Below are 26,356 nucleotides of genomic sequence, written 5' to 3' on the forward strand. Positions count from 1 at the left end.
TGGGAGAAAATACTCTTTTATTTTTCAGAAAAAGGGCAAAACGAAACAAGTTGTTTGAGGTGGAGAAAAAAACATAACAATGGGAGGGACATAATTTTTTTGTAACATAGACGGGGAATAATTGAGTCTAGGAATCGTTAATTAGCCAACAATTGTCGGCTGCTCAATTTCCCCCTCATTATCTAGGGAAGGGGAGGTGAACTGGACAGGTCATGTTCTGGGCTGTTCATAAATAGGACGGGTCAGGGATTTCGAGACGCTGTGCTTCCCTCGTTGTAGGAACGTCTTGTATTCTGGGAATCGACATCTCGAGGCTGCGATCGGTCCCAGGATCTTGGAGTCCAGCGTGAAGGGTCCGGATTAACCCCCTGAGAAAACACAAGAACAGCTGACAAGCGTCTTGTTCCTTTAGGACATTCCCTCTTGCTGGACTAAGGCCGGGTTCACATTGCGTTAACAGCAGCCCGTTCAACACATATGTTAACGGGCTGCTGTTATCGACACTTGCGTTATGTCAGTGCGCTAGCAGAGCGGTAGCGGTGACGGACCCGGAAACGCTGCAGCCCGCGTGCCAGGGTCCATCACGCAATGACGGCACATCGCTAGCAGATGCCCATTGTGGGCGTGCGCTAGCGATGCATCCGACATAGGACTTAATGGCGGCGTTAACGGACTACGTTACACCGCGTTATGCCGCATCTAACGGACGCCTATAACGTAATGTGAACTCAGCCTAAGGATGGATTCACACACTCCAGCTTTTATAACAGCGTCCCTGCAATTTTTTGAGTAAGACCTGTGTCCCCCAATACAAGAAGTTTCCAGGATTACGGCAGCATGTCATGGGTTAACGTTTCGCTGTCTAGTTTTAACATTAATGAGCCTTAGAAGATGCAATAAAATAACGAGAACCGAAATCCCAGCGGAGCTCAGGGAACCACAGACTCAAGATGGAGACCCTGGTATCTGTGTAAATCATCATCAACGGTGAATGGAAACCACAATCATCAGAGACCGAGCGAGGGCCGAACGCAGCATCTTCCGAAAATCCCAGGCACATCCCATAATGTGATCAGTAGCGCATTGTCCCATATGTCTGTATGTATCCTAACATCCCATAATGTGATCAGCAGTGTATGGCCCCACGTGTCTGTATGTGTCCCGACATCCCATAATGTGATCAGTAGTGTGTGACCCCACCTGTCTGTATGTATCCTGACATCCCATAATGTGATCAGTAGTGTGTGACCCCAGTTGCCTGTATGTATCCTGACATCCCATAATGTGATCAGCAGTGTATGGCCCCACGTGTCTGTATGTGTCCCGACATCCCATAATGTGATCAGTAGTGTGTGACCCCACCTGTCTGTATGTATCCTGACATCCCATAATGTGATCAGTAGTGTGTGACCCCACCTGTCTGTATGTATCCTGACATCCCATAATGTGATCAGTAGTGTGTGACCCCAGGTGCCTGTATGTATCCTGACATCCCATAATGTGATCAGTAGTGTGTGACCCCACGTGCCTGTATGTATCCTGACATCCCATAATGTGATCAGTAGTATATGACCCCACGTGCCTGTATGTATCCTGACATCCCATAATGTGATCAGTAGTGTATGACCCCACCTGTCTGTATGTATCCCGACATCCCATAATGTGATCAGCAGTGTGTGACCCCAGGTGTCTGTATGTATCCTGACATCCCATAATGTGATCAGTAGTGTGTGACCCCAGGTGTCTGTATGTATCCTGACATCCCATAATGTGATCAGCAGTGTGTGACCCCAGGTGCCTGTATATATCCTGACATCCCATAATGTGATCCGTAGTGTGTGACCTCACGTGTCTGTATGTATCCTGACATCCCATAATGTGATCCGTAGTGTGTGACCTCACGTGTCTGTATGTATCCTGACATCCCATAATGTGATCCGTAGTGTGTGACCTCACGTGTCTGTATGTATCCTGACATCCCATAATGTGATCCGCAGTGTGTGTGACCCCAGGTGTCTGTATGTATCCTGACATCCCATAATGTGATCAGTAGTGTGTGACCCCAGGTGCCTGTACGTATCCTGAAATCCCATAATGTGATCAGTAGTGTGTGACCCCAGGTGTCTGTATGTATCCTGACATCCCATAATGTGATCAGTAGTGTATGACCCCACGTGCCTGTATGTATCCTGACATCCCATAATGTGATCAGTAGTGTGTGACCCCAGGTGTCTGTATGTATCCTGACATCCCATAATGTGATCCGCAGTGTGTGTGACCCCACGTGCCTGTATGTATCCTGACATCCCATAATGTGATCCGTAGTGTATGACCCCAGGTGTCTGTATGTATCCTGACATCCCATAATAACAATAAGGCTTATACTCGCCTCCCATGCTGACTCTGTTCCCGTGGCATCTCCCGGGGCTCCTGTGCGGTTGTTGTGACACATGACCTAGGCGCCCAATCAGCGCTGGTGTAACTGTCCCCGCCTCCTGTCGAATTGAGCAGGAAGAGGAAGTCACAGATCAGATGCAGCCCGGACTTCCTCTTCGATACTTGATTTGTCCAAAGGCGGAGACAGCTGATTGGGCGCCGGCCAGGGCTGTGGAGTCGGTAAGCCAAACCTCCGACATTCCCACGACACCGACTCCACAGCCCTGGCACCGCAACAGCATGGGAGCCCTGGGAGTGCAAGTGCAGACACCGCGGGAACAGCGCCGCCACGGGAGGAGAGTATAACCTTCATTATTGTATGGGGACCAAGAAGGGCTTGTCTTCATAGTGGACAACCCCTTCACCGACATCACACAGTGACCGGCTGACGCCTCTCGCAGCACAATCTGTTCCCTTCTGCTGTTGCCAGAAATTCAGTTTGAGCCTCAATTTCCCAATATTTTTTTTTAGAAAACCTTGTAAGACACTTTTTCCTTTAACACAGGTATTTGGGGCTAAAAATCAGACTGAGCCCCCGGTGACGTACCTGCTGATAAACCTCGAAGCGCTGGGTCCTGGCAGCTCCGTAACTTGATTGAGGAGGTTTCGCCCTGAACACAAAAACAGTGTGAGCCAAAATACGAGGGGGAACCACAATGTGAGGAGCCGCGACATAACGAGGAAGAGCCGCGACATAACGAGGAAGAGCCGCGACATAACGAGGAAGAGCCGCGACATAACGAGGAAGAGCCGCGACATAACGAGGAAGAACCGCGACATAACGAGGAAGAGCCGCGACATAATGAGGAAGAGCCGCGACTAAGCGAGGAAGAGCCGCGACGTAACGAGGAAGAGCCGCGACATAACGAGGAAGAGCCGCAACATAACGAGGAAGAGCTGCGACATAACGAGGAAGAGTCGCAACATAACGAGGAAGAGCCGCGACATAACGAGGAAGAGCCGCAACATAACGAGGAGGAGCCGCAACCTGAGGAGCCACGACATAACGAGGAAGAGCCGCGACATAACGAGGAAGAGCCGCGACATAACGAAGAAGAGCCGCGACATAACGAGGAAGAGCCGCGACGTAACAAGGAAGAGCCGCAACGTAACGAGGAAGAGCCGCGACTAAGCGAGGAAGAGCCGCGACGTAACGAGGAAGAGCCGCGACATAACGAGGAAGAGCCGCAACATAACGAGGAAGAGCTGCGACATAACGAGGAAGAGCCGCAACATAACGAGGAAGAGCCGCGACATAACGAGGAAGAGCCGCAACATAACGAGGAAGAGCCGCGACGTAACGAGGAAGAGCCGCAACGTAACGAGGAAGAGCCGCGACATAACGAGGAGCCATGATAAAATGAGGAGTTACGATGCAATGAGGAGCCGTGACATGATGAGGAGACTCGATACAACAAGGAGCCCATTTTGCTCCCTCCGCAGCTCTCCGCACGCTTACCTTCCTCCTGACACCAACGCTCCGGCTCCACTTCTCCTCGGGTCGTCGTGCTTCAGATCGGCTGAATGTGTGGCGTACTGGAAACACAAATCAGGGGAGTCTTAGGTGATCCCCCACTTTAGTATAAGAGGGTCTCAAGTCCAGCAGCTCTAAGCAATGGCAATCAAAACAAAAGGGGCCACAGACACCGTCCATAGGGGCTTCAGCGGAGGCATTGTGTTGACATAAGACCCACAAATGGGTCCCCAGGTGATACATGGTCACGCTGATGGGGGTGGGGATGACCATTTTTCTAGGACTACTTGCCTCATTTCTGACGTTGTGTGGCAGGGCTCGGCCCGCAGCGGAGAGCTGGTGCAGGGGCTGCAGTGCTTGGCCCATTGGGACGAGCGAAGTCTGCGGAGCCGCGGATGACAAGGATCCGAATCCCATCACTGGGAGTGGGGCGTCCACCATTGACAGGAGAACCTGACAAAGAAGGGCCAAATATTAAAAGGGGATGTCCATCAGAACAACATTGTGGTGTCATCCTGCATAGAAAATAAAGCAACTTTGTAAAAAAAAAATCTTGCTTAAAACTGACTATTTTGTATCTGCAGCTCTGATGTAAACCCATGTGTCTCCATGGTTACAGACTACACAATGCACGTGTAGTCAGATCCCGAGCCATACTTCTGTCCATACATTCTATACATGTCACAGATGAGCAAGAAGTAGGAAACTGATCGAGTACAAATGCAAGCTCAGACTACACACATGGCGATACAGAATTCTGCATAGGAGCTGCAAACACAGAACGATAGGGTGTTCTTTTAAGAAAACAGGCACACAAGAGTGTGCACAGTGCTGGACAAGTGTGTCCGTGCACTCACCTGCTGGGTGGGAGCTGTAGTGAGGTATCCGCTCTGTCCGGCATGATGTAGAGGAGCAGAATAGTAATCAGATGCAGACGCCATGTCCTGTCTGACCTGAGAGCAAAGATCAGATTACAGATTGTCCAGAAATAAGAATTAGGCTTCAGAAAAAAGAAAAACAAAAAAAAAGCCACACAGCACCATACCTGTCCACAGGTTGTGTGTGGTATTGCAGGTCATCATGATTGACTTCAATGGAAGGGAGCTGCAGTACCAGACATAACCACAGGCAGTGGTGGTGCTGTTTCTGGAAGAAGACGGCCATGTTTTTTGTAATTGTGGACAATCTTGTGACAGAAGAATCAGTCTATGACGTCAGATATATTCCATGACGTTCATTCACATGAATCTGTGACCGAACCCTCTACATTGGTGGCTGCTCCTTGCACTTTTTTTCTCACACGTATTTACCTGGCACTAATATAAAGAGGGAAGTGTATCCATATAATTTATTACCTCCTCCCCACAATGGTCCTGCCGATAGTGCCCAAAAGGCATCAAGAAGGAACACACAGACACCGAGAACGCTGTATACACATCACAAAGGAGACACAGAGCGCTGTATACATCACGAAAGGGGCTGGAATCTATACATCAAATAGGATACTCCAAAACTGTTGTATACACATCACGTAAGAACACTGAGACTGCTGCATATGCACGGGTTGGACCAAATACTGGAAACACCTAACGTTTTGGCATCATAATCTTCGAACATGTGATAAACATGCAAACCGTGACATACGGTAATGTTTTGTAGTTGATTATTTGTGTTATGTGTATGTAAATTAACTGTTTGTTTTGCTGAATTGTAAGAACATTGATGAGAACCTGATACCAATGGCAGACCTCTCGGATTCTCAAAGAGGCCAAATTGTTGGTGCTCGTATGGCAGGCGCTAGTGTAACAGAAAGTGCCAAGAGGTACTGTCTCCAAAGTAATGACTGCGTTTGAAAGAGAAGGAAAAATGTCCGCAGCAAAGCACAGATCCGGCCGAAAGTCCAAGTTGACTGAGAGACCGTCGGACTCTAAAGCGAATTGTGAGAGAGGATCGCTCCGAAAATCACTGCTGAGCTCAATAAACACCTACAGAACTCAGTTTCCACGAAAACTGTTCGTCGGGAGCTTCACAAATCTGGATTCCACGGAAGAGCTGCAATTAGAAAACCGCTGCTCTCCATGACAAATGTTTAGAGTGGTGGAGAAACCTCCAGAGTTGGTCCCTCGAGCAGTGGAAACATGTGATATTCTCAGACAAATCATCGTTTACCCTATTTCCGACCTCCGGCCGAGTGTACGTTTGAAGACAGGCGAAAGAGGCATTCCATCCAGACTGCCTTCTCCCAACCGTAAAACATGGCGGAGGTTCTGTAATGATCTGGGGTGCTATTTCGTGGAGATCCGCTGAGTGCATCCAATGGTTCAAGCACTGTTCCCGGAGGGGGAACGCCATCTTTCAGGATGATAATGCACCAATTCTTACAGCTAGAATCGTTAAAGCATGGCACGAGGAGCATTCTAATGAAGTTGAGCATCTCTTCTGGCCCCCACAATCCCCAGACCTCAACATTATTGAGCATTTATGGTCGATTTTAGAGATTCAAGTTAGACGTCAATTTCCGCCACCATCATCGCTCAAAGAACTGGAGGGTGTTTTAACTGCAGAATGGGCTAAAATTCCTTTGGAAACAATTCACACCTTGTATGAATCCATACCTCGGAGAATTGAGGCTGTAATCGCCGCAAAAAGGTGGACCTACACCATATTAAACTAACTTTTGTTGATGTTTCCATTATTTGGTCCAACCCCTGTACATCACATAAAAGAGACACAGGGAGTTCTGTATACAAATCGCATAGGAGACACAGAGCGCTGTATACACATCACATACGAGACACAAAGAGCGCTGTATACATATCACATAGGAGACACCATAACTGCTGTATACATCACATAGGAGACATCGGAGCTGGAATATATACATCAAATAGGATACTCCGAGACTGCTGGATACACATCACGTAGGAAACACTGAGACTGCTGTATATATGTCACATAGGACGCAGAGACTGCAGTGTATATCATATAGGAAACACCGAAACTGCTGTGTATATCATATAGGAAACATGAAGACTGCTGTATATACACATCATATAGGAGAGACAGATTACTGTACACATCACATAGGAGACACAAATTGCTGTATACACCACAAAGGAGACACCGAGACTGTATATACATCATATAGGAGACACCATAAGTGTACATATATCACATAGCACACACTGAGACTGCTGTATATATTACATAGGTTACACCAAGACTGCTAGAATATTGCTGGTGACTAGCAGTTTTATGGGAGTAATACTTCATGTATGATTGGACTGTGAAAGCCACTGACAAGTATTCCAGCAAAGGGTGAAAACGTATCGTCTCGCGCATACCTGAACCAGGTGCTGCTGCTGGTCAGTGCCGACTTGTGCTGGGCAGTAATGTCCGCTGTAGAGGAAGGCCGGCGCCTGGTACAGGAGGCTGCCTGCGGGTACTTTGCTCAGGTCACTGAACTCCAGGTACTGGCCTTTCAGGGCAATACCAGAGACCAGAGCAGATGTCGGCAGCAGAGCAGGAGTGGAGGCTGGCGATGGAGCCGCATGCAGGTACAGAGGCTGGGATCTGTCAGGAAGAAGAACAGAGGTAGATCTCAGGTCAGTCACATATGACTGGAACAGATATAAAAGCTGAATAAAGAGGAGTAAAAGGAAAAACGCACAGTAAAGAGGAAAGGCATAGCCGTGTGCTCAGGAAAGGGTCTGACCTGAAGGGCTGCAGAGAGGGGGTCCCAGGTCGGTACCCGCTGCCCGTGCTCGTGACATGGACATCCACCTGACACAGAATACAAGCAATGGAAATGATACATCCATTTTACTAAACAGTCCTAACAGTGGTGCGATCAATGCGCGGTACCTGGTAGTATTGGTTTGGATACACTCTCTGACTTCTGTCATCTGCAAAGATACAAAGCGAAAGAAGATAAGCAAAATAAATCAGAAGGTTTGTTCCACGGTCAGAAAAGGGACGCGTCACATGTAGATTGGCCGCTGGCTCCAGCTGAGAGCCGAACCACCTGTCACTCATCTGCCGGAGATCAGGTCCTGCTAGTTTTGTACCTGGCACTTGCGGTCTCGTCCCCTCCAGGTGGGCAGGTGATGCGGTGACCTGTCGAGGGTCCATCTGGGGGACAACAGCTGCTGAGGTTGGAGGGGGATCCCAGGACTGTGGTGAGGAGCCTGTCTGAAAGTTAACAGTGAATATAAAAAGGGAGGAAATAGCAACGTACGACATGAAATGGTTAAAGGATAGCGCTAGAGATGAGCAAAAATATTAGCCCTCCCCTGGTCCGGCGCCCACTTTACTACTCGGGCTTACTCAAACAAGCGAATGGCGGCATCCTGGCCGTAATGTCACGGGGGTCTCATGCAACGTTATGTCGCGGGGGTCTTGTAATCTCATTATGCATCCAGGATGCCGCCATGTAAGTGCCGAGGGAAGTTTGTTACTCCATGACAACCGGACCAGGGGAGGGCAAATGATTTTCTTCATCTTTAGACAGCACGAGCGCAGCAGGTCCATGGTATTTGCCATGCAGGGGTGCTTAATATTCAGGGGTGCTTACCATGGGAAGGTGGTGGTGGGAGGTACTTACTATGCAAAGGTTTGGGGGGGAGGGAAAGCTTGATATGCAGGGGTGCTTACCATGCAGAGGAGGGATGCTTGCTATGCGGGGGGATTCACCATGTGAGGGGTGATCTTACAATGCAGGGGGTTGCCTGATATGCAGGGGATGCTTACCGTGCAGAGACCATGCAGAGGGAGGGTGCTCGCTATGCGGGTTGCTCACCATGCAGGGGTGCTTGCTATGACGGGCATGCTTGCCATGCAGAGGAGTGGTGCTAGCTATGTGGGGGGCTCACCATGCGAGGGGTGCTCTTACAATGCAGGGGTACTTACCATGCAGGGGTGCTGGCTCGCGGTGCCCGCTGCATCTCTGCCCTGCTTGGTGCCATCAGTGGAGACACACAGCTCCTTTACAGAAAACAAATGTTTAGCAAAGACCTGACAGTGCCCGGACGAGGGTTACCGCACGCTATATGGTACACGAGATGTTACCTTAGCACTGGGGGATGGAGGAGGCGATGACAGACAGGAAGGGGTGCTGGACACACCAGGACACTCGGATGAGGACTTCTGGGCCCTTTCCATTCCAATTGGATCAGGAGGAAGTCCTACTAACTGTACGAGAGGTGACATAAGAAAAATAAAAGGAAGAAAGCATCCGAGAAAAGAAATGCCCAGAACGTCTCGGTTACCGGAAAGCGACCATGCGGCAGTCGACCTGCAGACCTTCCAGATCTTTTGCTTCCTTCAGGCTTCAAGCCTCCGTCCGGGGAACTCCGCTGACTACAACTGCTGGACGACAGCTGGGAATCGCTGCTCAGATCCACCCCGCTGTCCGAATGGCTCATCTAGGATCCAGAGACGGGGCAGTAAGTATCAGCAATGCCCGGCACAATGGACGAGCGCTACAGTAAGACACGATCCCACTTGCCTCGGTGTTAATGGCGTCCTCGTAGGGGTTCAGAGGCTCCATCCAGGAATCCACGGGGTACGGAGCGCCGAGCTTTCCTCTGTCATCTGAAGTTAGGTTTTATGGCGACACCACACGAACACAACCAAAAGGGACAATGGGAAATAAAAATACATTAGAAGAAAAGACTTAGGGCAAAGATTCCAAAAGAAGACGAAGAAAGCCTTTTTTGGCACTTTGTGAAACCCCATTCACGTGCATTGCTATTTTATTTTGGGGGGTCCCAATGCTCTAAAATACCCCACTGGAGTGTAAGCAGCACGTGTGCAAGTCTCCATCACTGTCCATGGCTCGTCCGCTCCACCGAATACATTACTGTAGTCAATGGGAGGAGAGGCCGCACCATGCACGGCCATCTCGTGGTCCTTACAGATGCAGTTGGAGCACTGTTTTTTAGGACCTGTAGGAATCTGACAACAAAGAACGATGGATAGGCGATAACCCGTTAGTGAACGGCCATGTGCGATACTATTAACTTACTGCTCTGCTCTCGATTCCAGATCCCGAGTGACTCTAATCGATGGCCACGAGTGAGGGGCTGTGCCCAGGACTTTGCAGACACGGACATCCCTGCATGGAGTACAGCCTACAAACAAGAAGGGAATGAATTTAATATGGTCACTGAAGTCACCTGCTGGTGAAAGGTAGGCCATTATTTCATTTTTTTTTTTTTTTTTGTGACGGCCTCTTTAAGATGACAACTGCACATCACATCCTTATACCTCCTGTGAAGTCTCCCGTGTCCGTCGACACCGCACGTTTCGCTTTTGTGGAACTGCGAGACTTTCACCGACAGATTCCGCGCAGCTGTCGAGGATCGGATCTGCAACGGGAACACAACTGGTTAATAACAGCACATCGGCCAATCATTGCCCATCACTAGGGGACGCTGGCCCCTGGGGTGGTAGCTGCAGCTTCTGCTCCACTCCTCAGTGACTGGCGCGCTCGTTCCCAGGACTCATCCATGGTGCTGCAGGGTCTATGGCCGAAGCAGCGAGAATTCTCCAATATGTCCTCCTCCTCTGTCCTGCAGATGCATCACACACCAGAGCGAGTCTCTGTTGTCAATCAGGCAGAGGAGGGTCGGCGTCCGGATGGCAATATACAAGGGAGAGTTTCACTTGAATACTTTCACCAGGTTCGCACCCTCGGAAGCCTCTCTGGGTCTTAGCGGCCAATATCCAAGGAATCAATAAGCAAACAATGAAACGAGTTCTCAGATTTCTTTTACACGACTGCTACCAGATGTAATAAAAAGCCCCACTGACCTGTCGTCCTCGGCTGACTCCGGCCACTGGGAAGTTCCACGTTTTGCTTCACCGCTATTGCTTTGCCGTGTATTTGCTGTCCGAGTTCACTGAGCGCCTGGTGGATCCCGGCCGGGTCGCTGTGAATCACGTGGTCCACCCGATAAACTGTGCTCGTGTTGGGAGGTGGATGAGAGAGATGGACAGACGATGGAGGACGGTCGTCGTTGATCCTGCCCCTGGGATCATAAAAGATACATACAGAAATGGGATAAAGCCGAGCTCTCCTGGCAATCACAATCAGACGGAGAGATCTGAACTCACCCTCTGTTCCTCGGAGACGGCCAGCTTCTTTTCTCTCCAGACCTTCCACCTCCACCACCACCCCGCCCCACTCTCGGACCACCAGGATGCATGGGTCGGCGGTTCTGCCTCTCCATGACGGGCCTTTGGCTGGAGAAGCTTCTCTTTGACAGATCTTTTCTTTGGTCTCGTCCTACTGTAGAAGCAGCCGGGCCGACCACTAATCCTCCATTTTGGACAGGAGCATCGGCCTTTTCTTTTTTCTCGGTGAAGTCGCTGCTTTCCGATGCGGTCTCCCACTCTTCGTTCGCCTGATCAGAGTTGGCATTGCAAGGCTCAGGCGATTTGTGTCCTCGCCTGGGTACAGGGCGGTCCTCCTCCGGCGGGGCAGGGCGAGGGTGCTGATCCTGCATGGCTGTTATTTGCTGCTGGGGCGGCGGGGGACCAGACCCATTTCCAGCTCGGGCAGCGTTCTCTCTCTCCTGCTTCAGTCTTCGGAAGCGCGGAGGTTTGTCCTGCTGCTGCGATCGTCCGTGGCGCCGTCTTCTGGGTGGCGGAGGCACTCTCTCGTCGTGGGGCATTGGTGGACTCAAGGCCATTACCACCTTCTCACTTTTCCTTTCAGGCTTGTTCGGATGCGTTGGAGGCTGTGAAGTTGGACCTTGAGAAGTAACTGGCTGCTGCCTGGGGAGCGGACTCCAGTTCACCGGTACACTCGATGATCCTCCCCTTCCCCTTCTGGAAGGGACACCCCTGGGTGTGAAAATACGACCCCCTCTGCCAGAGTCCCGGCCTTTCTCCAGGTGTCGGGGATGAATAGTAGCGTGCTCGGTGTGCAGTTGCTGTAAGGAAAGTCCATTCTTTCCCGGCTCTTTTTCAGAATTGACCGGCTCCGTCTCACTTCCGGTCTCAGAGCCTCGCTGCCGCCTTCTTTTGGGAACTTCTTCGTACTCCGAACCCTCGCTTCTTGTCTCACTGGCGTTACGTTCTCGTTCGACAGCGCTTGGAGCCGGCTTGCTTATAGTGTCCACCTCCTCTCTATAGAAAGGGCCGTCTTGCCTGTATCCACCGCGAAACTCACGACTTCGACCTCTGCCGCCTCGTCCGCGCCCACTGTATGCCCCACGAAAGCCTCGTCCTCTGGCAAAGTATTCTCCTCGGCCACGGCCACGAGATGACGGGACAAGAGCAGGAGAACCCCGAGGATTGCTGATGATGGTTTCCTTTCTTCTACGAGAGGGAGACCCTGCTGACTGCTCTCCCTCTCTATTAGAATGGATCGTCTGTCTTGGCTTTGGGGGTTCGGGGGCCACTATTGGGGTCTGACTTGTCTTTCCATCCTGTTGCTCTCGGGCTGCAGATTCATCTTTTCTAACGCTCCTCTTAATAGGACCTGCGCGTCGGTGGCCAGCTGTCTGAGATGGAGGGCCGCTCATAAATGTGGCTTCCTCCTGTCTCCGACTTCCTCCTCCGGGCCTAGGTCCCCAGCGTGTTTCAGTCTTGGACTCTCGACGAGGGGGTCTGTGATACTCATGCTTGCCACTCTGTCTTTCAGGCTTTGTCTCCTCTTTGGCGATCCCTTTCCTGTCCTCCTTGTGCCGTCCGCTATTGATTTCCACTTTGGAAGCAGAGTCTGGTTGGGATGGAGGAGCTGGAGGGGCAGCTGCTTCTCTGCGGAGTAAGACGGGTTCGTCGTCTGCCCGACGAGGTGGTGCTGCAGGAGCGGAGGGAGGAGGAGGCTGAGAAGGAGCCGGCTCCGATCGCCTCTGCTCCATCGGTGGAGGAGGATGTGACTGCTGGGTGGCCGCATGGTTACGCTGCTGGTGCCACGAGCGCTGATCATCCACAGGGTATCGGTGCCCAACTGCGTTTTCTTGGTAAGCAGTAAAGTTGCCCAAGTAAGGTGCAGGCTGCGACTGCTGCGGAGCGTGAGAACGAACCGGCGGAGTTTCACTTCTGCGCTCCTCTTCTTCTGCGCTCGGTCTCAGGGGAGATGCCATGGGTCGAGCCTCCGGAGGGTTGTACATCTCTCCACCCCAGATGAGTTTGGAGTCTGCTGGAGGGGTCCCCCGCTCCCTCATCAGTGCTCCATGGCGCTCGTATCCATCCGACCCTGAACCACCGCTGTCCGATCGCTCTCGGGACATCAGTCCTAAACAGAAGAGAGACAGATTGAGAAACTAAAGGTTGAACAGTATTTTTAAAATGTGAATAAGCGACGCACGGACAAGCTTAGAACAACGCTGGCCAGACCCACCTGTGGGATGCACATTGGCAGCAGGAGGGTAGTAATCCATGGGCCGCCCCTGCATGATGCGCGGATCGATGAAAGGGGGTACCATCATCCAGCGGGGATCATAGCTGACGTGAGGGGGAGGCAGTGCGCTCGGTGGTGGTTGTGGGGTAGGGACCGGAGTTGTCCGTCCCATGGATCCTCCGCCATACAGAGCTTTCTGAGGTGGCTGAGCTGTGGATGCTCCCAGAGGCTGAGAAGGTGGTGGACCACCCGGGGACGGCGGAGTGGGCTCTCTGTTCTGTTGCCATTGCTTCATGAGCTGCTCCTATAGCCAAATAAAAGAAATTATACAAAAATGTATGTATGTATGTATGTATGTATGTATGTATGTATGTATGTATGTATGTATGTATGTATATATATATTACTATTAATATATATATATATATATTACTATTAATATATATATATATATATATATCCTCACTTCCTGCCCAAATCAGCGTTACATTCACATCTTACCTGCTGCTGACGCTGGAAGCGCGGAGGCAAACTTTTCTGAAACTTGCTATATCCTCCCTGAGAGGGTCCTGTAGTTTGCGGTCGGCTCACAGTGGGCACGGGCTCAGGTTTGGGCTCCGGTCTGGGCGGTGGGCTCGGCTCTCCTTTCACCTGAGGAACTTCAGGAGGATCTGGAGGTGGCGCTGCGGTGGGCTGTGGGGGGGCTTCGGCAGGTGGCGCCGGTTCCACCACTACAGGAATGAGACATGAGGCTGCATGACATATATATATATTTATAATCATACAGCAGTGTCCGCGTGTACCGCCACCACAGACACCATCATACCAGGAGAATGGGCTGGAGGATCCGTCCCCTCGCTCCTTGTACCAGCCGCCGGTTGTTCGACCTCTTCCGGAGCGGCACGGTGCTTCATATCCAGACGTTTGAGTTTCTCAGCACAGGCCGCCCTTCTTTCCTCCTCCATCCTGCGCTCCTCCTCCTCTCGTCTTCTCCTGGCTCGCTCCACAGCTTGGGAGATTTCAGAGGATGACTGCTTCCTGCGCTGACGCCAGGCCTCGTCCTCATCTTCCATAGGTGCAGGTGGAGGTGCCGCTGGCTTTTCCTGCACACAGGTAAGTATTAGCAGCCAAACATGGCCCTGGTCTGGTATCGCCATTTTTTCATGTCCCGGGGTTAGAAGTGTCCGAGTCAGGACCTCACTCCTTACCTTGTTTTCGGGAGGAGCTCCCCGGAGTGCGGTTGGTGCCCTCTGAGACACTGTAACGCTGGCAGCCGAGGCCTGCGGGGGGAGCTCTGACGCACGAGGTGCCTCCGGCCACGCTGCCTTGACTTGCGGAGGCTTCTCTTCCGTGGGAGAGGCCTTGGATTCGGTGGTCTCCGCTCCATTCTGAGTAAGGGCCGGCTTCTCTGTACTGGGAATCTGATTCTCCCTGCTAATAGAACAGAAGGATGGATGAAACCTCAGACAGTGTAAAGTAAAATGTAAACCCGCCAATTTACTGCAGTATTTAGTGGACCTCTTTTCTTCGCTGTCCGTGTCCTTCCCATCCTCGTCATCACTGAACTGCAATTTTTCCGTGTAGTCCACCTCTTCGTGTGCTCCTGGGGGCAAAGAAAATCAATTACTTTGGAACTGGAGACGAAACAAAAGAGTCGTGGAAGAAACGAGCAGGGACTGTGCAGAAAAAGAGCAATGCAAAACCACACAGAGGTGCCCAAAAAGTCACTGGTTCAGTGCTGCGCCCGCTCCGCTTTCTCTTCTGCTCGAGTGCCCCGTTCAAGTGTATAGGATGAGCCGCAGTTCTCGGAACGCAGCTGTGAAGGGACGGAGACGTCGTGTCCCTTTATCCTCAGGATTGGTGAGGGTCCCAGAGATCAAACCCCCACCGATCAGAAAGTAATCTACCATTACATTGTATCTACACTGCTGCAAACATGGAAGGTGGTCATCACCAAGGAAGCCCCCCGCAGCCACAGACAAAAGCAATCACCTGCCCATCCATCATCGGCCTCTTGATCCAGTTCATCAAACTCTTTCAGATCATCTTGCTTCAGGATGGACGGGCGACTCACAGGCTCGGGCATCCTAGGAGCACTTTGGGAGGCGCGTGGAGGAGCCAGACGCGGGAACCTATATTGGGGGGCAGTACTATTGTAAGCTTAAATGCGAAGAGTGGAATCGCAGCTTCATCAGAGCATCGAGCCTTCGTACAAATAAACCCCCCCCCCCCCAACAAAAAAAGGGTGAAATTACCTGGGAGCCTCCGTGCCATGGAAACGAAATGCTCCTTGTGGCCCATACGGAGGGGGGAACGGCAAATACGGGGGATACATCTAGAAGAGAACACAAAACCTTAGGAGACGGCAGGACGTCACGTGAGACTAAAGAAAATCTGCAGCTACAGAGCAAAGGAAAAAACCAGAAGCATCGCAACACCCCAAGATACTCACAAATGGTGTAAGCATCCCCCGAAATGGAGGGAACTGTTGGGGAGCAGGCGGAGGCAGCCCCGGACGGAGGGCTGGCTCACTGCTGGGGGTGTGTGCCGCTTCAGAGGGAGGCTCGCGGCTCTCACCGTCCAGGGAGCCTGGACCAAGCCCCCCTCTCGCACCCCCGTCCCTCCAGCTGGTTACATCTGAAAAAAAGGAAAAGTTTTGTTGGTAAGTAATGTATAAGTGGCAAAAATGTCATCGCTGGCATTACAGAGGAGCAGGGGTCTTACTCTGGGGGCGGAGGCTTGGTCCGGGCCCATACGACACAGCGGAGGTGCTCTGGTCGTGCCCACTTTTGTCCGGGTCCCCAGCCGCCTGCAGGGTTGGAAATTCCTCTCGAGAGAATGGTGACAGTCGGCTTGATGCCTTTCCACCTAACAGTAGATGGAAATATGAAACAACAAAAAAGGGGGGTACAGTTATACCTGCGACACGGCTTACATCCACCCGAGTCAGAGTCGTCAGATTTATAGTCTTATCCCCCTTAATAAGTTTGCATCCTTGTCTGTCCGTGCGTCCACTTTTCTCAATTTTGGGAAATCGTGCTAGGTTTCCATATTTTTGACACTTTTCCTCTAACATGTAATAAAATAAAGCAGCTGTGGTCTTACCATCTCCTTGTGCTCCATGTGTGGTGCTGGCCTGTGCCCAGGTCTTTACCGCGGCGGCGGCTGGTTGGGGGGGCTGGAGAGAAGAATGGGAGAAATCATCAGGGAGAGACAAATACTACGTACGTTCACAACACGCTGCCGTACAGTCAGACGCACAGGTGTCACCCGTCCACGTCACCGGAGCACTGCAGCAGGGCCAGGTGACACCACCGCAGCAGAGACTGCACTGCAACCACAGGGGCAGGCAAGTGCTGCTGCGTTACCTCTTGTGGAACTGGGGGGCGCTTCGGCTGGTTTGATGCAGGCGTCTGTGAAGCCAGCGGTGGCTGCGACTCCGGCTGCGCTGCTGGAGAGACATCGGTACTGAGGGGGATCAGAAAGAAAGACGAGGAATTAGTGAGACGCAGAGTATTACAGCTGCTCTGCCAAGAAGCACGGCCTCAGCGCCGTTTTTGCACACAGGCAGGGAGTCGCCGCTCCGCAAGCATGGAGTCACCGCCGCTCGGCAGGCACGCAGGCCGGACGTCACCGCCGCTCCGCACGCAGGCCGGACGTCACCGCCGCTCCGCACGCAGGCCGGACGTCACCGCCGCTCCGCACGCAGGCCGGACGTCACCGCCGCTCCGCACGCAGGCCGGACGTCACCGCCGCTCAGCACGCAGGCCGGACGTCACCGCCGCTCAGCACGCAGGCCGGACGTCACCGCCGCTCAGCACGCAGGCCGGACGTCACCGCCGCTCAGCACGCAGGCCGGACGTCACCGCCGCTCAGCACGCAGGCCGGACGTCACCGCCGCTCAGCACGCAGGCCGGACGTCACCGCCGCTCAGCACGCAGGCCGGACGTCACCGCCGCTCAGCACGCAGGCCGGACGTCACCGCCGCTCAGCACGCAGGCCGGACGTCACCGCCACTCAGCACGCAGGCCGGACGTCACCGCCACTCAGCACGCAGGCCGGACGTCACCGCCACTCAGCACGCAGGCCGGACGTCACCGCCACTCAGCACGCAGGCCGGACGTCACCGCCACTCAGCACGCAGGCTGGACGTCACCGCCACTCAGCACGCAGGCTGGACGTCACCGCCACTCAGCACGCAGGCTGGACGTCACCGCCACTCAGCACGCAGGCTGGACGTCACCGCCACTCAGCACGCAGGCTGGACGTCACCGCCACTCAGCACGCAGGCTGGACGTCACCGCCACTCAGCACGCAGGCTGGACGTCACCGCCACTCAGCACGCAGGCTGGACGTCACCACCACTCAGCACGCAGGCTGGACGTCACCGCCGCTTGGCACGCAGGCTGGACGTCACCGTCACTCAGCACGCAGGCTGGACGTCACCACCGCTCGGCTGCAGATAAAGCGCCATTGATAACAGTCTACACTAAGCAGGCAGCTCCCGGGCAGAGTAATAATGGCAGGAGTAGGAGACGCCCTCCTAGCACTGCTATATGGGGCTGCTGCACTTTGCCCTAGTCTTTGTCAGGTCTATCTTAATATCCAATCACTAGTGTCACAGCTGCTTCCTCACCTCTTTGGCTCTGGTGTGTCCTGCTTGCTTGCCCATCCTGATCCGTCTTTGGGAACTAGTGAGACGTTTGGGTCATTCCCTTTGTTTTCCGCTTTCAGGCTTGGTAGGTTGGCTGGGGGGGGCATGCGCCTGGCAATGGCAACTTTACCGAGACTTTGCAGGCCATGGCGGGCTGTGACTGTGAAGAAAGGCCGGAGTTAGGATCTAGCAGTCGCCCCCAGTAAGAGGCGGGCAGAGCGCCCTCACCTGCTGGTTTCTGCACCTCTAAGGACTTGCCCTTGTAGGTATCAAACAGGTTGAGGGACGAGTACTTCTTGCCATCCTTCCCTTTTGCAGTCTGCCCCGGCCGCTCGGACATTGCGGGGGAAGCTCATTGAGTACGATCTGAAGGGGCAAAACCAACAGATTAAAACCACTGGTGCAATGTGCGATGGGCAGGAGTGGTCCGGAGCGGTGGTGGGCATGTCTGTGGGGCAGCAGACCACCGCCGGAGACGGCTTCATTACAGGGTATCAGTTCACAGCCCCCTCAGTCTCGGGGTGTCAGTATAGACATCTGGGGGGCCCAGAGACATAACCCCAGAAATTACCCAGTTATCGGACGGTGATGCCGGACATGCCAGAGACCTGCAACCAACTACAACTCCTGTTAGGGCATGCTGGGAACTGTAGTGCCGCCTACTGGCCGCTTAGTAGCCACTCGCACACACACATGGGCCTTCGAGGACCAGTGAGGGAATGTGGACACGACACCACTATAAATCTGACGCCGATCTTACCCCGACGTGTCTTTTTCTACCCTTTATGAGCCTTTTTTTTTTTCAGCTAAAAGCATTCACAAGACGAAGCAGCACAGCGCCACACACCGGGCCGTGGCCGATCGCAGGTACTGCAGAGCTCACCTAGCCCGCCTTGGCTTCTGCCGCCTGTGGGGCGCCCATGGAGGTTTTGCTTTTTTTTATGCCAACTTAATAGAATTTCACTGACACTGTATAAATATTCTGTCTCCCAACAAGAAACGTCTGGAGACGGAGCGAGACCCTTGCGTCATTAACCCCGGGGGACTTTGTGCGCTTCTGGTTCCATCTCTCCTCTTCTTTCAGACATCTTTATTTTACCGTCCCCACCACCGTATCCACACTTTCTTTTTCCCCAGAGGCCACTTGTCTGATTGACACAGTTCACTTTACTGGATAATATAGCGAAAAAAAACGGAGGAAAAAAAAAAGTAAAGTGCGGTGAAAAAAACATCACAGTCCTGGGGTGGGCACAGTACAGCGAGGGGTGACTGCAGGACCACCTGTCAATCACAGTCCCGGGGTGGGCACAGTACAGCGAGGGGTGACTGCAGGACCGCCTGTCAATCACAGTCCCGGGGTGGGCACAGTACAGCGAGCGGTGACTGCCGGACCACCTGTCAATCACAGTCCCGGGGTGGGCACAGTACAGCGAGGGGTGACTGCAGGACCACCTGTCAATCACAGTCCCGGGATGGGCACAGTACAGCGAGCAGTGACTGCAGGACCACCTGTCAATCACAGTCCCGGGGTGAGCACAGTACAGCGAGGGGTGACTGCAGGACCGCCTGTCAATCACAGTCCCGGGATGGGCACAGTAAAGCGAGCGGTGACTGCAGGACCACCTGTCAATCACAGTCCCGGGATGGGCACAGTACAGCGAGCAGTGACTGCAGGACCACCTGTCAATCACAGTCCCGGGGTGAGCACAGTACAGCGAGCAGTGACTGCAGGACCACCTGTCAATCACAGTCCCGGGATGGGCACAGTACAGCGAGCGGTGACTGCAGGACCACCTGTCAATCACAGTCCCGGGGTGAGCACAGTACAGCGAGGGGTGACTGCAGGACCACCTGTCAATCACAGTCCCGGGGTGGGCACAGTACAGCGAGCAGTAACTGCAGGACCACCTGTCAATCACAGTCCCGGGATGGGCACAGTACAGCGAGCGGTGACTGCAGGACCACCTGTCAATCACAGTCCCGGGATGGGCACAGTAAAGCGAGCGGTGACTGCAGGACCACCTGTCAATCACAGTCCCGGGGTGAGCACAGTACAGCGAGCAGTGACTGCAGGACCACCTGTCAATCACAGTCCCGGGATGGGCACAGTAAAGCGAGCGGTGACTGCAGGACCACCTGTCAATCACAGTCCCGGGATGGGCACAGTACAGCGAGCGGTGACTGCAGGACCACCTGTCAATCACAGTCCCGGGGTGAGCACAGTACAGCGAGGGGTGACTGCAGGACCACCTGTCAATCACAGTCCCGGGGTGGGCACAGTACAGCGAGCAGTAACTGCAGGACCACCTGTCAATCACAGTCCCGGGATGGGCACAGTACAGCGAGCGGTGACTGCAGGACCACCTGTCAATCACAGTCCCGGGATGGGCACAGTAAAGCGAGCGGTGACTGCAGGACCACCTGTCAATCACAGTCCCGGGGTGAGCACAGTACAGCGAGCAGTGACTGCAGGACCACCTGTCAATCACAGTCCCGGGATGGGCACAGTAAAGCGAGCGGTGACTGCAGGACCACCTGTCAATCACAGTCCCGGGGTGGGCACAGTACAGCGAGCAGTAACTGCAGGACCACCTGTCAATCACAGTCCCGGGATGGGCACAGTACAGCGAGCGGTGACTGCAGGACCACCTGTCAATCACAGTCCCGGGGTGAGCACAGTACAGCGAGGGGTGACTGCAGGACCACCTGTCAATCACAGTCCCGGGGTGGGCACAGTACAGCGAGCAGTAACTGCAGGACCACCTGTCAATCACAGTCCCGGGATGGGCACAGTACAGCGAGCGGTGACTGCAGGACCACCTGTCAATCACAGTCCCGGGATGGGCACAGTAAAGCGAGCGGTGACTGCAGGACCACCTGTCAATCACAGTCCCGGGGTGAGCACAGTACAGCGAGCAGTGACTGCAGGACCACCTGTCAATCACAGTCCCGGGATGGGCACAGTAAAGCGAGCGGTGACTGCAGGACCACCTGTCAATCACAGTCCCGGGGTGGGCACAGTACAGCGAGCAGTAACTGCAGGACCACCTGTCAATCACAGTCCCGGGATGGGCACAGTACAGCGAGCGGTGACTGCAGGACCACCTGTCAATCACAGTCCCGGGATGGGCACAGTAAAGCGAGCGGTGACTGCAGGACCACCTGTCAATCACAGTCCCGGGGTGAGCACAGTACAGCGAGCAGTGACTGCAGGACCACCTGTCAATCACAGTCCCGGGATGGGCACAGTAAAGCGAGCGGTGACTGCAGGACCACCTGTCAATCACAGTCCCGGGGTGAGCACAGTACAGCGAGCAGTGACTGCAGGACCACCTGTCAATCACAGTCCCGGGATGGGCACAGTAAAGCGAGCGGTGACTGCAGGACCACCTGTCAATCACAGTCCCGGGGTGGGCACAGTACAGCGAGCAGTAACTGCAGGACCACCTGTCAATCACAGTCCCGGGATGGGCACAGTACAGCGAGCGGTGACTGCAGGACCGCCTGTCAATCACAGTCCCGGGGTGAGCACAGTACAGCGAGCAGTGACTGCAGGACCACCTGTCAATCACAGTCCCGGGATGGGCACAGTAAAGCGAGCGGTGACTGCAGGACCACCTGTCAATCACAGTCCCGGGATGGGCACAGTAAAGCGAGCGGTGACTGCAGGACCACCTGTCAATCACAGTCCCGGGGTGGGCACAGTACAGCGAACGGTGACTGCCGGACCACCTGTCAATCACAGTCCCGGGGTGAGCACAGTACAGCGAGCGGTGACTGCCGGACCACCTGTCAATCACAGTCCCGGGGTGAGCACAGTACAGCGAGCGGTGACTGCAGGACCGCCTGTCAATCACAGTCCCGGGGTGAGCACAGTACAGCGAGCAGTGACTGCAGGACCACCTGTCAATCACAGTCCCGAGGTGGGCACAGTACAGCGAGGGGTGACTGTAGGACCACCTGTCAATCACAGTCCCGGGATGGGCACAGTAAAGCGAGCGGTGACTGCAGGACCACCTGTCAATCACAGTCCCGGGATGGGCACAGTAAAGCGAGCGGTGACTGCAGGACCACCTGTCAATCACAGTCCCGGGGTGGGCACAGTACAGCGAACGGTGACTGCCGGACCACCTGTCAATCACAGTCCCGGGATGGGCACAGTACAGCGAGCGGTGACTGCAGGACCACCTGTCAATCACAGTCCCGGGATGGGCACAGTAAAGCGAGCGGTGACTGCAGGACCACCTGTCAATCACAGTCCCGGGGTGGGCACAGTACAGCGAACGGTGACTGCCGGACCACCTGTCAATCACAGTCCCGGGGTGAGCGCAGTACAGCGAGCGGTGACTGCAGGACCACCTGTCAATCACAGTCCCGGGGTGAGCACAGTACAGCGAGCGGTGACTGTAGGACCACCTGTCAATCACAGTCCCGGGATGGGCACAGTAAAGCGAGCGGTGACTGCAGGACCACCTGTCAATCACAGTCCCGGGGTGGGCACAGTACAGCGAGCGGTGACTGCAGGACCACCTGTCAATCACAGTCCCGGGATGGGCACAGTAAAGCGAGCGGTGACTGCAGGACCACCTGTCAATCACAGTCCCGGGATGGGCACAGTACAGCGAGCAGTGACTGCAGGACCACCTGTCAATCACAGTCCCGGGATGGGCACAGTACAGCGAGCAGTGACTGCCGGACCACCTGTCAATCACAGTCCCGGGATGGGCACAGTACAGCGAGCAGTAACTGCAGGACCACCTGTCAATCACAGTCCCGGGGTGGGCACAGTAAAGCGAGCGGTGACTGCAGGACCACCTGTCAATCACAGTCCCGGGATGGGCACAGTACAGCGAGCGGTGACTGCAGGACCACCTGTCAATCACAGTCCCGGGATGGGCACAGTACAGCGAGCGGTGACTGCAGGACCACCTGTCAATCACAGTCCCGGGATGGGCACAGTACAGCGAGCGGTGACTGCAGGACCACCTGTCAATCACAGTCCCGGGATGGGCACAGTACAGCGAGCGGTGACTGCAGGACCACCTGTCAATCACAGTCCTGGGATGGGCACAGTACAGCGAGCGGTGACTGCAGGACCACCTGTCAATCACAGTCCCGGGATGGGCACAGTACAGCGAGCAGTGACTGCAGGACCACCTGTCAATCACAGTCCTGGGATGGGCACAGTACAGCGAGCGGTGACTGCAGGACCACCTGTCAATCACAGTCCCGGGATGGGCACAGTACAGCGAGCGGTGACTGCAGGACCACCTGTCAATCACAGTCCCGGGATGGGCACAGTACAGCGAGCGGTGACTGCAGGACCACCTGTCAATCACAGTCCCGGGGTGAGCACAGTACAGCGAGCGGTGACTGCAGGTTAGATGAGCCTGAGGGGGTGGGGTTAGGGCAGATGAGCAGGGGGGGGGGGGGGGGGGGTTAGGGCAGATGAGCGGGGAGGGGGAGGTTAGGGCGAGTGAGTGGGGCAGGTGGGCACGACAGGCATCACCTCTCACTCCTCCTCCCTCCACTGTTCAGTCCCCCGAATCACCCACCGATGCCCCCATACAATGAAGCCTGGTCGCTCCTCTGAGATTTGACTAGACACTCGTAGGCCCTGAGAGCTGCATTGCACCATTCTTCTATAGCTTCACCAGGAAATGTGACAGCTGGGCGTTACCAATCCCTTTATAAAGCTGATATTTGACATTTCCCGGAGGAATAACAGAGGAACGACACCATGCAGCGTAATCCAGACGCCACAACACATTTCATGGGAACCTCAGGCCTTTATTACGGGGGCACCTCTGCTTACAGCGAGCATCTCCCTTCATGATAAATCCCCCAGTTCTCAGGATTCCGGTGACCCTCCCGTTATTCCTCCTGGAAATGCATACAACGGGGCGGTGGCAGCCCTTTCAAGGAGGCGTGTCTCTGATGCCGGCCAATCAGAGTGGTGACACCATGGACGCATTTCCAGGAGGAGCAATAGAGGGATGACTGTTCTCAGCTGAAATCACAGAGGAGAGCCAGGAATGGCTGCGCCGCTGAGGACACAGCGCTGGCTGCTACCAGAGACAATAGCGCACAACTGGCGGCCACCAGAGAATCAACATGGAGGAAGAAATCAGGGGAAATTCAGCAGCGTGCCGTAAAGCGAGCCGCTGCCGTTACTCGTCAGTGACCGGGGGGGGGGCGTCACCATGGCAGGAAATGGCCGGGTACCAGTGATGGAGATGATGGGGAGGTCAGGGAGCCGGGACAAGGATGCAGGTGACGGGCGGAAAACAAAATGGCGACACTACGTCTCATACGACCACAAACAGCAGCCCTGGCCCTGCCGGAGGCCGCCGCGGCCACTGCCCCGGACCCCATACCCACCTGGGCTCGGCGCGCCGGGTGAGGGGGTTCCGATGAGCGGGTGTTCGGGATGGGGACCGGCAGCCGGGAGGAGGATGGCGGCGGATTGTCTTTTCCCCCCCTGTTTGCCTTGTAGCTCGATGGGGGAGGGGGACTAATGACAAGATGGAGGAAGGAGGCCCGCAGACCGTTGGGTGCGACGTCACATGCTTTCCACGGCCTCTGATTGGTCGTGGGCGGGATTTGAGCAACACTTAGCGGTGATTGGTCAAAAACCAAAGGCAGGTCTAGAGCGTATATTACTCGTCAGCCAATTACACGGCAGCTAAGCTCTTCTCGACCAATCAACATTATTGTTGTCATTAAACGTGTTACTGCTCACACAGAGGGCTGGAACGCAAATGATCCTTGTCTGTGGTGATGCTGGTTCGGCCATGTTTGTATGTCCGCAAGTACTGTAGAGCAGCTGGAGTATGGGCAGAGCATCTGAGATGTGCAGGGACCTCCTGTTTCTATGGTGTGGTGCTTAGCGTGGCCTCAGCTGCTGCAGAACCTCTTATCAGGAGGTCTGGTACAATTACTGACTGAAATTTTATTTTAACTGAGCGGCAACAAATCTCCAGGGTTGGAACCATCGCAGGTCGCGTCTTCTGTCCTAGGTTCTCAGTCTATTGCTCCCTGTTATTTGTTGGTTACAGCATTGGCTCAGATGCTTGATGGTTACAGCGTTGGCTCAGATACTTGATGGTCACAGTGTTGGCTCAGATACTTGTTAGTTACAGTGTTGGCTCAGATGCTTGATGGTTACAGTGTTGGCTCAGATACTTGATGGTTACAGTGTTGGCTCAGATACTTGATGGTTACAGTATTGGCTCAGATACTTGATGGTTACAGTGTTGGCTCAGATACTTGATGGTTACAGCATTGGCTCAGATACTTGTTAGTTACAGTGTTGGCTCAGATGCTTGATGGTTACAGTGTTGGCTCAGATGCTTGATGGTTACAGTATTGGCTCAGATGCTTGATGGTTACAGCGTTGGCTCAGATACTTGATGGTTACAGCGTTGGCTCAGATACTTGATGGTTACAGCGTTGGCTCAGATACTTGATGGTTACAGTGTTGGCTCAGATTCTTGATGGTTACAGCGTTGGCTCAGATACTTGATGGTTACAGTATTGGCTCAGATACTTGATGGTTACAGTGTTGGCTCAGATGCTTGATGGTTACAGTGTTGGCTCAGATGCTTGATGGTTACAGCGTTGGCTCAGATACTTGATGGTTACAGCGTTGGCTCAGATACTTGATGGTTACAGTGTTGGCTCAGATACTTGATGGTTACAGTGTTGGCTCAGATTCTTGATGGTTACAGTATTGGCTCAGATACTTGATGGTTACAGTGTTGGCTCAGATGCTTGATGGTTACAGTATTGGCTCAGATACTTGATGGTTACAGCGTTGGCTCAGATACTTGATGGTTACAGTGTTGGCTCAGATTCTTGATGGTTACAGTATTGGCTCAGATACTTGATGGTTACAGTGTTGGCTCAGATGCTTGATGGTTACAGTGTTGGCTCAGATGCTTGATGGTTACAGCGTTGGCTCAGATACTTGATGGTTACAGCGTTGGCTCAGATACTTGATGGTTACAGTGTTGGCTCAGATACTTGATGGTTACAGTGTTGGCTCAGATGCTTGATGGTTGCAGTATTGGCTCAGATACTTGATGGTTACAGTGTTGGCTCAGATACTTGATGGTTACAGTGTTGGCTCAGATACTTGATGGTTACAGTGTTGGCTCAGATGCTTGATGGTTGCAGTATTGGCTCAGATACTTGATGGTTACAGTGTTGGCTCAGATACTTGATGGTTACAGTGTTGGCTCAGATACTTGATGGTTACAGTGTTGGCTCAGATACTTGATGGTTACAGTGTTGGCTCAGATGCTTGATGGTTGCAGTATTGGCTCAGATACTTGATGGTTACAGTGTTGGCTCAGATACTTGATGGTTACAGTGTTGGCTCAGATACTTGATGGTTACAGTGTTGGCTCAGATGCTTGATGGTTGCAGTATTGGCTCA

General features: G+C 53.6%; 1 protein-coding gene across 2 annotated transcripts; it reads right to left on the reverse strand.

Annotated features, from left to right (window-relative positions):
* PRRC2A (proline rich coiled-coil 2A) lies at window positions 1-24,436 on the reverse strand. 2 transcript variants are annotated; one of them, XM_069746417.1, is made up of 31 exons: window positions 24,298-24,436; window positions 18,145-18,282; window positions 17,899-18,076; window positions 16,631-16,730; window positions 16,368-16,440; window positions 15,987-16,130; window positions 15,715-15,899; window positions 15,518-15,597; window positions 15,255-15,394; window positions 14,781-14,865; window positions 14,471-14,693; window positions 14,089-14,365; window positions 13,764-13,993; window positions 13,263-13,566; window positions 11,027-13,157; window positions 10,724-10,941; window positions 10,178-10,278; window positions 9,936-10,041; window positions 9,417-9,502; window positions 9,178-9,333; window positions 8,978-9,100; window positions 8,819-8,893; window positions 7,978-8,101; window positions 7,775-7,815; window positions 7,626-7,693; window positions 7,255-7,483; window positions 4,768-4,863; window positions 4,202-4,363; window positions 3,896-3,972; window positions 2,984-3,047; window positions 1-368 (listed from the first exon to the last, which is right to left on the reverse strand). In XM_069746417.1, the coding sequence occupies exons 2-31, from the start codon at window positions 18,254-18,256 to the stop codon at window positions 243-245; spliced, it is 6,114 nt and encodes a 2,037-aa protein (XP_069602518.1). In that variant the 5' UTR covers window positions 18,257-18,282; window positions 24,298-24,436; the 3' UTR covers window positions 1-242. The 2 variants fall into 2 exon arrangements, with proteins under 2 accessions (XP_069602518.1, XP_069602517.1); XM_069746416.1 differs by having other exon boundaries at window positions 14,471-14,696.
* Between the last annotated feature and the right edge of the window lie 1,920 nt (window positions 24,437-26,356).

This window comes from Ranitomeya imitator, chromosome 2 (assembly GCF_032444005.1).
Source record: "Ranitomeya imitator isolate aRanImi1 chromosome 2, aRanImi1.pri, whole genome shotgun sequence".
NCBI classification, from domain to species: domain Eukaryota; kingdom Metazoa; phylum Chordata; class Amphibia; order Anura; family Dendrobatidae; genus Ranitomeya; species Ranitomeya imitator.